The 16,155-nt window shown below is 41.7% G+C and overlaps 1 protein-coding gene across 10 annotated transcripts in view; it reads left to right on the plus strand.

Annotated features, from left to right (window-relative positions):
* The window catches only part of Arnt (aryl hydrocarbon receptor nuclear translocator), a 62,874-nt gene that overhangs the window by 9,319 nt on the left and 37,400 nt on the right, over window positions 1-16,155 (plus strand). For 8 of the 10 annotated variants that reach the window (XR_001783643.2, XR_001783644.2, XM_006500933.3 and 5 more), the window contains exons 2-3: window positions 4,687-4,798; window positions 8,900-8,944. Coding sequence is in view for 6 of the 10 variants with exons in the window: in XM_006500933.3 (XP_006500996.1) it covers window positions 4,687-4,798; window positions 8,900-8,944 (157 nt within the window). In the remaining 4 variants the exon portion in view is untranslated. Of the gene's footprint in view, window positions 1-4,686; window positions 4,799-6,166; window positions 6,173-7,972; window positions 8,050-8,874; window positions 8,945-16,155 lie in introns of those variants that run through there. The other 2 variants (XM_030252391.1, XM_030252393.1) reach the window with 2 other exon arrangements.

Below are 16,155 nucleotides of genomic sequence, written 5' to 3' on the forward strand. Positions count from 1 at the left end.
TGGAAGAGCAGTTATATCTCCAGATATAATGTTTTTCTTTTAGTTGTGTCAGATTTTACAACACATTTTGCCCTGTCTTGTTTAGTATATGTGCATTGCTGTGTTACTGGTGGTGGATTCTCACTCTGTAATTTCTTCAGGTAAATTTTATTTGCTGTTTTTTTGGTTTTTTTGTTTTTTTTGGTTTTTCGAAACAGGGTTTCTCTGTATAGCCCTGGCTGTCCTGGAGCTCACTCTGTACACCAGGCAGGCCTCGAACTCAGAAATCTGCCTGCCTCTGCCTCCTGAGTGCTGGGATTAAAGGCGTGCGCCACCACGCCCAGCTTATTTGCTGTTTTATCGGGTTTATTTGTATATATAACAATTCCTATAACCACAGCTTTAGGAAAAAAAGCTTGGTCTCTCTGTGTCCCCTGGCTAGGCTCAGTCACCTAACCCAATTAATTGACAACTAATGATGAAATACAGAGATTTACTCATTGTGGTCACATTGTCCTAGGAACAGATAGAAGGGTCCAGTGACCCCTAAGTCCCTTTAACTATATTGACTTCAGCTTTAGGTTTAAGTAGAACAGTTAGGGCAGCAGGCCGGAGGTTTAGCCAGTCCTGAACACAGTGTCTCATTGTCTCGGGTCCTGCTAGGTGGATGAATTAAATTGTTGCTGACAGGACCACTGTGGCTCCTACAAGATAGTGCATTCTGGGTGTAGCCTCTTCATCACAGGTAATTGTTCTCACTGTCTCAGCCGAGGCATAGCTTCAGTTCTTTATCTTGTTTCTGCTGGAATCCAAGGTGACAAGAAGACAGATTAAAGACAGTGACCTAGCTCTGTGTCTCCAGAAGTAAAGGAGACAGACAGACAAAACGGAGGCGGAGATGCCAGCCTTTCATCTTACTTTAGTAAAGCAAAGGCTCACATTGGTCTTTGCAAGAGTAACTTCTGTCTTAGTTAGGTTTTCTGGTGCTTTGATGAAAACTTTATATGTGACCAAAACATGTTGGGGAGGAAGGATTTATTTCAGCTTATACTTCCACATACACATCACAGTCCATCACTTAAGAGAGTCCAGGCAGGAACTCAGCAGGGCAGGATTTGGGGACAGGAACTCAAGCAGAAATGACTTGGTTTACTGGCTTCGTCTCCCATGGCTTGCTCAACCTGCCTTCTTATAGCACCCAGGACCACCAGCCCAGGGATGGCATTACCTACAGTGAACTGGGCCCTCCCATATCAATCACTAATTAAGAAAACTTTCCACAGGCTTGCCTGCATACCAATCTAGTGGGGCATTTTCTCAGTTGATGTCCCTGTTTTCAGTGACTCCTTTGTCCAGTTGACATGAAGCATAGCCTCTAAGGCTGTTGCAGTCCCACTTAACTTTGGTTAATGTGTGCATGATGTTCCTTTCCTTTCCCCTTTCTTTCTTTTTTTTTTTTTTAAAGATTTATTTATTAATATATGTAAGTACACTGTAGCTGTCTTTAGACACTCCAGAAGAGGGAGTCAGATCTTGTTGCGGATGGTTGTGAGCCACCATGTGGTTGCCGGGATTTGAACTCTGGACCTTCGGAAGAGCATTCGGGTGCTCTTACCCACTGAGCCATCTCACCAGCCCTCCTTTCCCCTTTCCTTTCCCCTCCTTTCCTTTCCTTTCCTGAGGTGGAGCACCGAGGATGACTTTGACCCCCCAGCCCCGAGTGCTGGAGTTATACACCCAGAGCCTCTAGCATGCTAGGCCCATATTCTACTGGCTGAGCCATACTCCAAGCCCCATGCTGTGACACAGGGTGGGTCCCTTTAGCAAGTTCTTGATCTCATGGATAAAAGATTGAAGAGGCTAGAGAGATGGCTCAGTGGTTAAGAGCCTGCATGACTCGTCCAGAGGATCTGAGCTTGGTTTCAAGTGCCCATTATCAGGGCAACTCCCAGCTGACTGTGCAGTGCCCTCTTTGGCATCCGTAGGCAGCAGCACTCACATGTGCACACATCCTCCTCACTACTCCCCACCACAATAAAAATAAATCCTTTTAAAAAAATGTGCTTTGAAGGGTATATTTTACTAGAGTCAGTAAGAAAAGGCAGGGCAGGCAAGCTAGAGATCTCAGCATTGTCATGAGGAAGGAAATGTAAAGAAGACAAAAAGGAAAAAGTCACATCCTTAAATAGAACAGGAGGAAAACGACCTCTTGGGGGACAGGTGACTCACGGAAGAACTGGGGTATTCAGAGCCCATCACCAAACTGCCCTCCTTGGTAGACGTACTTTATGGGGCGGTCTCACTGCAGCCCAGGTGGCCTGGGATTAGCAGCCATCCTGAACGCTGCTTTTATAGACCAGAAGCTCTACACTTGGATGGAAATAGTAATACTACTTGGTTTAGGTTTGTAATCAGTCAAGAGTTGCTCTATGTGGCCTAGGACTCAGATGTGTTTAAGATTAGAAAGAATAATAACTGTATGTAGTGTTGTTAGCTTAGTGTCTAGTTTTATTAGCTTTGGATCAGGAAGGGATGAATAACAGTTTTGAACTATGTCAATTTACCTTTAAAATGGTTTACAAATTTGTTTATGGGAGTTCTTACATGTGTGTGCACACATACATCAGAGGACAACCTCAAATATTGTTCCTTAGAGTAGTTCACCTTGTTATTTGAGACAGTCTCTCATTGGCCTTGAACGTATAACAAGATGGCCAGCTTGTCTACTTGTTTTTACCTCCCAGCTTCTACATCAGTGCTGGGCATCTGACCTCAGGTCCTTATGCTATTATGGTAAACACTTTGCTGTCTGAGACATGTCTCTCTAATCCCAGTTTACCTGTTGGCAAAGGCTAGTTTTGGACTAATTTGAAGCTCCTGTCATTGGCTCATTTTAAATTTTCCTTAGTTTTTGTTTTGTTTTGTTTTGAGAGTGTGTATGTGCCCATCTTGATGAAGGTACAGAGGTCAGAGGACAGCTTGCCTGAGTTAGGTGATCAGGGTCCTGCTCAGTCTTGGCAGGAAGCTCCCGCATCTGTTAAGCCATTTTCCTAGCCCTCAAAACCTGAGTTTTCAGAAGTTTAACTATAACGTGTGCTAGAATTTTTTTTAATCTTTTTTGGGAGTTTTTGCAATTTGATTCTGTAGGTTTATAGTTATTATCGGAATTAGGAGTTTCCTAGCCCTGCTTTCTTTCTCATCTCTTTGTGTAACTTCTATGACAAAATGTTAGATCTTTTTGTTATAGCCCCAGTGGTATCGGAAGTTCTGGTAGGTTTTTTTCTATTTGTTTTTGCTCCCAATTTGTTTTCTCTCATTTCAGATTAGGTTTGTTTGTTTGTTCTTTGCTTCTCTGGTGCTCTGGTTCATTCTCATTGATGCCCATGATCTATTGATAAGATCATATGACATTTTTATTTGAATTATACATATTTCTATACAATACAGTCCCTACTTTCTTCCCTCCCATCCACACTTGTTTTCCCCATCCTGTTAAGATGGTCTTGCTATGCTGGCCTTAAACTAGGTAGCTAGCATAGGTTGACCTCAAACATGCAGGCCCTTTGCCAGTCTCCCGAGTGTCAACATTATAGGGATGCACCGTTATGCCTGGTTCACTTACAGCTTTTATTCCCAAAGTTCCCATTTTTCCCCCATATTCTATGTTTTTATTTGCTAAGACTGTTTAACATTTGTTTCAAATGTTCTTCTAAATACTTGCTGAAGAATTTTTATCAGGGCTACTTGCAAAACTTTTGTTAGATAATTCTAACATCTGTATTGTCTTAGTGTTGGCATCTATTAGCTGATGCTCCCCCACCCCCGCCCACAGCTCTCTTGAGACCTGCCTGATTCTTTGTATGACCAGTGATTTTCTTTTAAATTAAAAACCTTGATAATTTTGTATTTTAAATGACCTGTTCTGAATATGTAATTCTTCTAATACATACATGATTAAGCCATAGCTTAAACATTTCTTTCTTTCTTTTTCTTTCTTCAAGACAGGGTTTCTCTGTATAGTCCCTCTGGCTGTCCTGGAACTTGATCTAAAGACCAGGCTAGCCTGGAACTCAGGGATCTGCCTCTCTTTGTCCCCAAGTACTAAAAGGCGTGCAGTACCACTCTTGGCTTTTTGTGGGGGTTTTGAGTCAATTTCATGTGGCCTGGATAGTGTGGCTCCAAATCCACTTTGTATAATAAGATGACTTTGAACTTTGTTTTGTTTTGTATTTTTTGAGACAGGATATCTCTGTGAAATTCTGACTGTCTTGGAACTCTATCTGTAGACCAGACTGGCCTTGAACTCAGAGATCTGCCTGCCTTTGACTCCTGAATGCTGCTGGGATTAAAGGCATAAACCACCATTCCTGATTTTCCTCTTTCCAGTCTTTCAAGTGGTGGAATCACAGATGTTTGCCACCAGGCTTGGCTTGAGCCAGACTGCCTTCCTGCCTGCCTTATTTCCTTTCTTCCTTCCTTCTTTTCATATTTAAATTGTATGTATTTACTTGTGAGCAAGTGCATGTCTGGAGGTATATGCCTACCTATGAGTCAGTTCTCTCTTTCCACCATGTGGGTGTGAAGGATTGAATTAAGGTCATCAGAATTGGCAGCAAGGGGTTTTGATGACCCCTGGTGTGAGTATTTCTTTTAGCCAGCATCATGACATTGATTGCTGAGAATATGGACGATATTCTTTTACGACAGAAATGACATCAGATGTACCATCGCTGGGTCCCACCATTGCTTCTGGAAACCCTGGACCTGGGATTCAAGGTGGAGGAGCTGTTGTACAGAGGGCTATTAAGCGACGGTCAGGGTAAGTTTGAATGTTTATCATCCGTGTGTTTCTCTTGTACCATCAACTTTTGAGTTAGTTGCTGTTGGCTCTTGTTTATTCCTGACCACACATCTAATTGATTACTTACTATACTGCTGTCACATAACTAAAACTAACTCTTAGTCCCTGGATTATTCCTTATCCAGGCTCTCTATTTTAAGTAAATTTCTTTAATTTTTTTTGTATAATTTGAATATAAATATAGCTGTAAAGAAAAAAATGAGGACTGGAGAGATGGCTCAGTGGTTAAGAGCACTGAGGTCCTGAGTTCAATTCCCAGCACCCACATGGTGGCTCACAACCATCTGTAATAGAATCGGATGCCCTCGTCTGGTATGTTTGAAGACAGCTACAGTGTGCTCATACATAAATAAATGTATCTTAAAGGAAAGAAAAGGATGAAACGGTCACACCTATTACTTATCATCCGACCTCACTCACAGTGCCTGTATGTCACGTAGGGTTTTGGCTTTTATTACTTACATCGTTTTCACATAAAAATTTCTATACAGGTTAAAAATTGTTTTCTAGTATCTTTATTGATAAGCCTGTTTAAAAAAAAAAAAAACGAAGCCAAACCAAACCAAAATTTTCTGAAAGGTAAAGGGACTGTGGCAAAGAAGAGTTTCACTGTTGGTAAAAACAAACAAACAAAACCAAACCAAAAAAAACCCCAAAAATCTGTTGGCTTTCCTTAAGCTCTGGTCTGCATTCTCAAAATCATTTTGTTAAGCTTATTTCTTTTTTAATTTATTAATACTTTCTTTGACTTGGAGTGCACAGTTCATTTAGTTTCAAAAGTCTTTATTGAAGTACCAGATTTGAATGTGCCATTGAAGTATGATTGCTGTCTTAGTCAGGATTTCTATTCCTGCACAAACATCATGACCAAGAAGCAAGTTAGGGAGGAAAGGGTTTATTCGGCTTACACTTCCATGCTGCTGTTCATCACCAAAGGAAGTCAGGACTGGAACTCAAACAGGCCATGGAGGGATGTTCTTTACTGGCTTGTTTCCCCTGGCTTGCTCAGCCTGCTCTTCTATAGAACCCAAGACTACCAGCCCTGAGATGGTCCCACCCACAAGGGGCCTTTCCCCCTTGGTCACTAATTGAGAAAATGCCTTACAGCTGGATCTCATGGAGGCATTTCTCCAACTGAAGCTCCTTTCTCTGTGATAACTCCAGCTGTGTCAAGTTGACACAAAACTAGCCAGTACAATTGCTAATAGGCTCTAAAGATAGATAGGAAAAGTTCCTAAAGTTCTGATGGTCGTTATATTTATGTATAAATATACAAGACACAGTATGACAAAAGTCTGCAATACCTGAAGTTCTAGCAGTCAGTAGGGCTGAGTCAGGATGGAGACTGAGTCCATCCTGAGTTACATAGTGATACTCTTATCTCAAAACAAAGCGAAAAACAAATTAATTTTAAAATATTATTTTTTAAATATATAGAAACACTGCTTTTGGACGGTAAAGATTGAGAAAAGTTTTTAAAAGAAGTTTGCTTTAGGGCAGTGGTTCTCAACTTTCTTAATCCTGTGACCTTTTAATATAGTTCCTCATGTTGTGGTGACTACAACCATAAAGTTATTATTATTTTTATTTTTATTTTTTTGGTTTTTCGAGACAGGGTTTCTATGTATAGTCCTGGCTATCCTGGAACTCATTTTGTAGACCAGGCTGGTCTCGAGCTCAGAAATCCGCCTGCCTCTGCCTCCCAAGTGCCGGGATTAAAGGTGTGTGCCACCACGCCCGGCTTCATAAAATTATTTTAGTTCTACTTAATAACTGTAATCTTGCTACTGTTAATAACTGTAATGTAGGATATCAGATATGCAACTTCCAAAGGGGTCGTTGTGACTCACAGGTTGAGAACAGCTGCTTTAGGGCCTGTGAGGTAGCTTGTTAAAAGCCTAGTTAGTTACCTTTAATTGATTCCCAGAACCCACACACAAGTAGAAGGAGAAAACTAACTCTACCAAATTGCCCTCTGACCTCTACATGAGTGTGGTACCTATATGCACACACTACTAAAGCACACAAAAATATTAAACTTAAAAATGAATGAATGAGCAGCAACCACATGGTGGCTCCCAGCCATTTGTAATGTGATATGGTGCCCTCTTCTGGCCTGCTGACATATTTGCAAGCAGAACACTTAAAGCAGTCAACACTCTCAATCTCTGACTTTTCTCCAGCCCAAAGAGTGCACGCTACTCTTCCAGAGAATCTGAATTCAGGTCCTAGAACCCATGTCAGTGACTCACATCTGTGATCTAGTTTTGGGGTTCTGCCACCCCTTTTCTGGGTACCTGTATTCACATGGGCATATATCCCTATACAGACACATCATAAAATAAAATCATTTTAAAAATCATAAAAGATGCTCTCTTCAGTATTAAAAACACATTTCAAATAGTGTTTGCTTTTTTTGTTTTTTAACAAAGTCTGTTTAATTTGATTTTATTATTTTGACATAGCTTTCTTGTAGACTCAGCTGGCCTGCGTTCTTCCTGGTTCCACTTCCCAAGTGCTTGGAAACAAAAACATGTGACCACCACACCTAGTTTCAGACAGTCCTGCTGTGTAGCCATGTTGGTCTGGAATTCAGTATGTACACAAAGCTGGCCTCCCACTCATGATTCTCCTGCCTTAGCTTCCTATGTCGCAGGACTACAGTCAAGTGCCACTACATCTGGGTTTTGTGGCACGTCTTTAAGGCCAGCCCTTGAGAGACAAAGGCAGTGTGGGTGGGAGGGCAGCTTGGTGTACATGGAGGTTTCTGGGACAGTCAGAGCTATGTAGAGAGATCTTGTCTCCAAACCCAAACCCAACCTCATTCTCACTTATTATATATATTAACATGCATTTATATGTTTATTTACTCACTCTGTGTTTGTGTAGGTTAGAAAACAAGTTGTGGGAAATCTTTCTTTACCATTTGGGTCCCAGGGATCCAATTTATGCCTGTAGGCTTGGTGGCAGGTTTTTTAATTTGCTGAGCTGTCTATCTCTCTGGCCTCTTGCTTTATAGTTGCTGTTGTCTGGGCTGAAAAGCTCCCTGAGGGTATTTTTTTTCTTTTACCACGGGTCCCACACTATTTTGTGTGGCGTGTGATCTTGCTTTCTTGCTTTCTTCTTTGACAGGATCTGGCTATGTAGCTTAAGCTGGCCTTGGATTTATCATCCTTTTGCTTCTACTTGATGAATACTTTGAGCTAAAGGTACGTGCCACCAAGGCTGGCCACTTAGCACAGTGATTTGAATATGGTATATATTTTATTTTTAGACTAACAACTTTTTGTGTCTTCTTTCCTCTATGTAATATTGCTTTGAAAGATGTTTCAGAAAACTGACAAGGCTTAGATTAGATCATAAAAATGAAAACTAGATCTCAGGGATTTTCTGTTTTTCAGGCAGGGTCTCACGTAGCTCACCCTAACCTTGAACTCAGTGGTATAGCCAAGGTTGACCTTGAGCTCCCGATCATCCTGCTGCCACGTCCCTTGTGGCAGAATTCCAGGTGTGTAGGTGTGTGCCACCATGTCCAGTTTTACGCTGTACTGGAATTGAACCGGGGCTTCCTGACTCCTCAGCTGAGCTGCATTCTTAGACTCTGGGCGCTATTTATACTCGTATCTCTTCCTGGTTATGGTACTGGCCTCCTGTATGGAATCCCTGGTGGAGGGGGAGGGGGTCGGTGCTGCTGCTGCTGCTCCCTCACTTCTTCATTTTGCTTTTTGAAACAGGGTCTGATTATGTAGCCAAGGCTAGCTTAGAATTCATTATGTGTCTGAGGATAGCCTTGAACTCCCAGAACCCACCACAGGCTCTGGACGGTGGGTTCTATATAGGCACCGCTACGGCTGCCTTTTACTGCCTAACTTCTGCCCAGTTGTAATACTATGAAAAGCATGTATTATAGACATGTTTTTGTTTTGCTTCTGTCCACTTTTCCTTCCATTAAGGTGAGTACATAGGCATCTTTTGTTAATATGTTTTGCTTTCTTATGGTGTTATCTTTACTGTATTATCATCAATAAACTTAGAATATTGTTTGTTGCCTTTCCCCAGGCTGGATTTTGATGATGAAGTAGAAGTGAACACTAAATTTTTGAGGTAAGATTTAAAAATATTTTTAGAGACTTCTTAGTGGGGTGGAGGGCTGGTGGCTGGCTCAGCAGGTAACAGCACTCCTGCCAAGCAGGATGGTCTGAGTTTGATACCCAAAGTTACTGCTGAAGGAGAGAGCTGACTGCTGTAAACAGCCCTCTGATCTCCACATGCTGGCTGAGGCGTGAGCACCCATCACCCTCACAGATAACTAAATGTCATCAGATTATTTTCAGATCACCAGCTGGGAATGTAGCTTGGTGGGATGCTTGCCTCCTATGCTTCAGGTTCAATCCATAGTACCAAGAAGGTTATTTAAGTATGTTTATACTTTGGGCATTGTCCTAAAGAATATGCTTCATCCTAAAACTATGTTTTCCTACATCATAGGATAGTTTCAGGCATTTTATTATTTTTAGAGAGAATACTTCAGGGAGGAGGGCACAGAAAATATAAGCCAGTCATGTTGATTCATGGCTTAAGAGAAGTAACACACTAGGGAGATTGCTCAGTGGTTAAGACCTTGGCGTTGCAAATCTAAGGCTAATAGTTCAGATCACCAAATCTCACATAAATTCTGAGTGGGCATAGCAGCCTGCTTCCTGTCTTGGAAGGTAGAGACAGGAGAGCAAGCTGGCATTGAGAATAATTCTATCTGCAACCTGTGAATTTGATTGAGAAATTTTGTCTAATTGAATAAAGTAGTAGAGTGATAGAGGAGGATTCCTGACATTAACCTTGGACCTCTACCTGTATGTCCACTCACGTGTAATGCACCCACACGTGTGAGTGCTGAGTTTGTTATTATTTTGTTCCCATCTGTCCCATGAGCCCTGGGTGAGATTAAATGAGGCTGCCTCATCAAGTAAGGTAGAAGAGAGATGAAGGGTTATATCAACTTTGGGCTTCTTCATACTTGTTCACCCACACACATGAGCACCCACACAGACCTGTGCCTATACCCATACAAACATGCGTATACATACAAATGGAAAATAAAAAAAAAAAGTTGATTCGTTTTCACAGGTCTATAATTGACTAAATCTTGCTTGGGTTCATGGTAAGATTGTGCTCAGCCACCTGGTCTATTAAAAGTTATACTCAACTGGCACAGTTGCACCTCTGTCTGTCTGTCTGTCTGTCTGTCTATCTGTCTCTGTCTGTCTCTCTCTCTCTTGCTCTCTCTCTCTCATGTTCTCTCTCTCTCACACACACACTTGCACTCTCACTTAAACTCTTTCTCCATCTCTCCCTCCTTATTTCTCCTATCCCCATTGTCTTGTCTTCAAACAGAGGAGTGTGGTGATGGTTGTAACACAAAGGGCAAGTCTCCGTGTGCTTAACAAGCCCCTGCTTCTGTGCTTTTGTCCTTCACTGATGTCTCCTAGGCCAGAGCGCTTGTGTATCCGTGTCCTGAGTCACTGCTGTAGAGGGCTACAGAAGGACGTAGATGTTAGAGGGAATAATTTGATAATGCTCTACTCTGTCATGCTGCAGTACCTGTTGGCCCCTTTTTTAGGTAGCAGGAATTAGAGGTTCTGTATGTATAAATGGTGATGGTTGGGCAGGGTCTCATGTAATCCAGGCCTGCCTCAAACTTTATATAGCCTGAGATGGGATGGCGGCTTGAATGAGAATGCTCACGGTAAGGTTGTGTGTTTGAGTGCTTGCTCCCCAGTTGGTAGACCTTTTTTTGAAGGGTTAGGTGTGGCCTTGGTTGGTTGTGTGGCCCAAGTGGATGTCTCTAGGACTACCTGCGCAGGGGAGGTAGTGAGATAGACTTTCCTCATCAATCAATAATCAAAATAATATTACACTGGCTTGCCCACAGGCCACTCTGATAGAGACATTGTCTCAGTTGGGATTCCCTCTTCTCAGATGTCTAGGTTTGTGTCAAATTGATAGAAACGAACCAGCACAGCAATTAAACGTAATTCTTCTGATACTTAGTGGATCCTAATAAATGTGAAGAAGAAAAAAGATTTCACTTTTTGCCCTAGGCAAGCTTTCATTGTTACTGCTGGATTTATCTATTTTTATCTTAAGTGTTTTACCTGTAAGTGTGTATATCGTGCTGGCAGAGGCCAGAAGAGGGAGTTGGGTCCTCTAGTACTAGGAGTTATAGATGATTGTGAGCTGCCATATGGGTGTTGGTGTTATGGAGTATCCACCAGAGGATGCTTGGATATGGATTTAATCCAATAGAAAGTTACTATTAGCCTGCCAGCAACTACACTGGTGTTTGGGATTCCAATGCAGCACTCAGCCTTTCTCAGGGTGAGCTTTTAAACACGACAGTATGTTCTGTGTTGTTGGCATACTTCAGTTAACAAGAACAGTTAGCCAGAAGCAGAACTGCAGAAGCCAAAGAGACTTTCCCAGAACTGCAGACTTTGATGGATTAGGCCTTTGTTTTAGTTTTGGTAGGTAGTGCTGTATACATACTGAATTTCACAACCTGAATGGTTCTTCTATCAAGGGATCAATTGTGTTAAGGTCTGGAGCTATGTTAGTACTGTGAACTGAACCCAGGTCCTCTGCAAAAGCAGCAACTGTTCTTAATAACTGAGCCATTTTTCCACCCCTAAGATAGCATTTTCACACAGGACTATTGGGAATGTCTTCATTAGAGAATTCTTAATTACAGTCACATGATGTTACTGGACCTATGTTGTATGAATGCTACAGGGGTAACTAGAGTATTTGTCACTGTCAAATAGTTTTGACCTTGAGTTATTCCACAAAATCAAGTAGTCATAAGTTTTGTAACATTTTGGTTCTTATCAGACTACTATATGACCGTGGGTTCAAACAATTATAATGGGAGTTATAAAAGTCTAATTACATAGGACATAGCTATTATAACTTCAGAGTGCAAAGAATTCATCATTCATGTTTGTGATGATATTCACATAATAATGTTGACATGATGGTGTTGCTGGTTGTATTTAAATGTAGCACATATGTGTACAGTTAATAACACTTGAGTATAAAAAAATCCCTTGGGTATGTATTTACTATGTTACAATGTTCATTCATGTTTGCACTGTTAGTAATCAGGCACAGGGATTACTGAATGCTGGGGAAGCACTGTGCCACTGAGTCAGCCCTGGCCCCTATTGTTGTTATTTTAGAGCTGCCCCTTTCTTACTGAATGACAAAGTTTACTTTAACACATTGTATCATGTAATTGCCAGTTTGTGAAACTTACTTAAGTCCTAATAGTTCTTTTTGCTTGTCCTGAAGAAGTAAAATGTAGAATTGGGAAAAAATACTTGCAAATCATGGATCTTAGCAGCAGTCGGTATCTAGAATATGTAATAAACTACAATTCTGATACAACCTTTGAAAAGTGATTTAATATTTAAGATGAAGAACTGTGGGAATTGGAGAGATGGCTCAGCTATTAAGAGTGCTTGCTGCTCTTTGAGAGTACTAGAGTTTTGTACCTGGAACCCACTTTAGGCAACTTACAACTGCCTATAACTACAGCGCCAAAGGATCTAGTGCCCTCTTCTGGCTTCCACAGTCTCCCAAACACATGGCAAAGCACACACTCACAAATAGAAATAGAAATAAATGTTTATTTATTTTAAGTAGAATTTGGTACAACTTAATTCAGTGCTTGTCTAGAGTGCATGAAGCTCTGGGTTCCCTTCCCAGCACTGCATAAGCCAGGCATGGTGGGATACACAGCCTTGGGGAGACTTAATCAGGACGATTATAGGTTCAAGTTTGAGGTCACCCTGCACTGTATAGCCAGACCTTATCTATACAAGATTAAAAAAACCAAACAAAACAATAATACCCCCAGCCAAGTATGGTACCTGTAATTCCAGCACTGGGGTAATGGCAGCAGCTTAGTGAGTTCTACCTTAATCAAGTTACATAGGAAACAGTTTCAAAAAGATAAGACAGAAATGACAGCAGCTGTGCTCTTGATGCTGCACAGTGGTTAAAATAGGGCTACAGTGTAGCTCAGTGGTGAAGCGTGTGCTTAGCGTGTGCACGGCCTGGGCTTCATTCCCAGCACTACTCTGCGTGTGTGTACTAAGAAGGAAATTCTGAATTTTATTCATCCAGTTCAGTTAGTGTCCATGGATAGACAGCGATAGTAACTGTATAGGCATGCCTTTGTTGCTAGTGTAGGGGAAGAAAGACCTTCCTTTTCTTCTAAGCATTTTGATGACCAAGTTGATAAGACAAACTGACTGGAGGCAGGTAAACAGAAGAGGTAGATAGACTAATATGTGGTCTAAGAGTAGCCTAGCTGCCCAAAGGGAAAACAGTAAGTGTGCAGTCAGTGAAATTGGAGAATTTATATGGTCTCATAGGAATGGCAACATAGGCAACTCAGTAGAAGATTCACAGATACGATGAATGGGCATTTGAGTAATGGGTGATAGTTGTGGCACAGTTTGCCTTGATCTATAGTTGTCTCTTGACCTCCTGTCCTTTGGTTGAGTACTCTTTCCAGGTTGATAAATCTTCCTAGAGGGTATTTGTGGCTATAAGAGAACTTAATGAATGTGTGTGTGTGTCATTGTGTGTTTTAAACATTTTGCGTGTGTGTGTGTGTGTATCTTGACACATGTGCTACACATGTATGAAGGTCAGAGAAAACTTGGAGGAATAGGTATCCGCGCCCTCCCCCTTCACCGCCCCCCCCCCCTCCCATGTAGGTTCTGGGAACTCAGATCAGCAGGCTTGGCAGCAAATGTTTTATCTATTGAAACATCTCACCACTTACCTCCATTTTGTTTGACAGAATCCCACTTGGTAATCCAATCAAGCCTTGTATAGCCCAGGCTTTACACAAATGTACGGAGAGCCTCTTTTCTCAGAGGCTACTGTAGGCTCAAGCCACTACACCCTGCTTAGCACTTGTTTTTGTTTTGTTGTAAATAGGTCTGACTCTGTAGCTTTGGCTGGCCTGAAACTTCCAGAGGTCTGCCTGTCTCTGCCTTCTAATTCTGGGAATAAAGTTGTGACCCCTAACACAGTATTGTTTTTTCACATTCTTTCTAATCTGAATAATCAGTAGACTAGAGCATTGAGGTATTTTCTGACTCCTTTGAGTTAAAGTCTATCTCTTCATGTGCTGCGCCTCTTGTGGGGAGGACAGTAATCAGCTAGACAGATGAGAGCACTTCAATAGGACAGGGGTATTCACACTACTGCTGTGTAACTGAGGCCCATATTAGACTGAAGACCTCAAGACTTTGGGGGAGGACACATTTCATCTTTAGGCTGACGTGGTGAAAAGGAAGTGAAATGGGATGTTAGCTAGAGAGGCTTCCTAGAAAAGGAAAGGGAAGTACAAAGACCGGAAGCAAGACGGGAAGAATGTAGCTGCTGTTGGGAACACAGAGTCCTTGCTTGTAGGCCACAGTTAGGAGGGAAGTAGGAATCCCCAGAAGGCAGTAGCCAGGAGCTTTACCATCTTGGAGAACCTTTCTCAGAGGAAGAGTTAGGGAGTAGTCTTGTTTCAATTTAATGCTTTTGTTTGTTTGTTTTACACCAAACATAGATTACTTTCAAAGTTGGTAAAAGCAAATTTAAAAATGAAAGGGGGAAAAATGCCAAAAGACATGGAGAGGCATTTCTCCAAAGAAAAGATACAAATGGCCAAGAAGCATGTGAAAGGTTGACATTAGTAATCATTCAGAGATATTTAGGAGGTATACAAGTCAAAGATAACATTTATATCCAATCCAGAGACCACTATCAAAACCAAAACAAAATCGGAGCTAAGTCTGGAGACTGATACCCACCAGCCTCCCATGGGTAGAGGGAACCCAGGGCTGCACAGGGAGCTCCTGTCTCAAAAAGACACAAGTAACCCCCCAGAAAATAACAAAATTGCTAGAGAAGTGGAGGAATCGGAACAGTTATACACTGTGATATTGTAAAATGGTACAGTCACAATGGAAGAGAATATGGTGCCACTTTACAAGTTACAGCTCAGGGTCACTTGCCTCACAAGCTTAAAAGATTCGATTGCTCATACTAAAACTTTGTATATTAGCTTTTTTCTGAAGACTTTAGAAATTTTTATTTTTATATGTGTGTTTTGCCTACATATGTATCTTGCACAGTATGTGTGCCTGGTTCCTAGACCTGGAGTTACAGACAATTGTAAGCTGCCAGGTGGGTTCTGAGAACTGAACATGGGCTCTCTGCATGAACAACAAGTGCTTGTAATCATTGAGCTCTCTCTCTAGCCCCTAAATGAATTAGTTTTGAGCTAGGTATGATGGCACATACATATAATCCCAACACTTGAGGCTTATGTAAAAGGATCGCTGTGAATTCAAGTCTGAGCTGCTCTCAATAATTACACACAGAGACCTAACGCATAGAGTGCTTTTGAGGTGACTGATCTCGGAACCCACACTGTGAAAGGATAGAGTTGTTCTTGAAAGTTGTTCTCCACCTCCATATCTGCCCTGTGGCTGCAAACACAAGTTTGGTTTTGATGGCCTGAAACTTGCTGTCTAGACCATGCCGACCTCCAACTTGAACTGATCCTCTTTGAACTTGCATTCTGCATGCAGGGGTTCAGTTGTGCACAATTTATATTTTCATACATATATATAAGGCATTGTATACCCCACCCCTCACCCTGGGACATCCTCTTCTCGATAGTCCCCTTCCTTTTCCCAACTAGTTCCTCTTCTACTTTCGTGACCTTTTTTTTTTTTTCTTTTTCTTTTGGAGTGGGATGTTTCATTAGGGTTGCTTACCAGTAGTATGTGTGAGTGATTACACTTTCCTCGGGGCTACAACAATGAAGAAAAGCTCTCCCAGCAACTAACTGCTTATAGATCCTCAAGGGGGTTTGTGGCTTTGTGAACTCCTCCCCCCTTCTATGCTAGGATGTTGTGTAGTTTTTGTAGTCACAGCTGTTGTGAATTCAAGTATGCATTGCTCATGTCATTTCAGAAGGCAGTGTTCCACAACAGTCTGCCCTTTCTCTTAACTCAGAGTGTTAACTCTTATGCAATGGTCCCTGACCCTTGGAGGCTTTGGCTATCTCTTTCCCATCCCCCATTCCTTGTGGAGTGTTGCTGTGTTGCTCAGACCAGCCTCCTACACCTGGCTCAAATGTTCTTTTCTCTCAGCTGCCTAAGTAGGCCTAAAGAACTGCAGGCACATGCTACCACACCCAGCTTAAAGCAGGGTCAAAATATGGGTATTAGATGAATACCCATATT

Source organism: Mus musculus, chromosome 3 (genome assembly GCF_000001635.26).
Source record: "Mus musculus strain C57BL/6J chromosome 3, GRCm38.p6 C57BL/6J".
Classification (NCBI taxonomy): domain Eukaryota; kingdom Metazoa; phylum Chordata; class Mammalia; order Rodentia; family Muridae; genus Mus; species Mus musculus.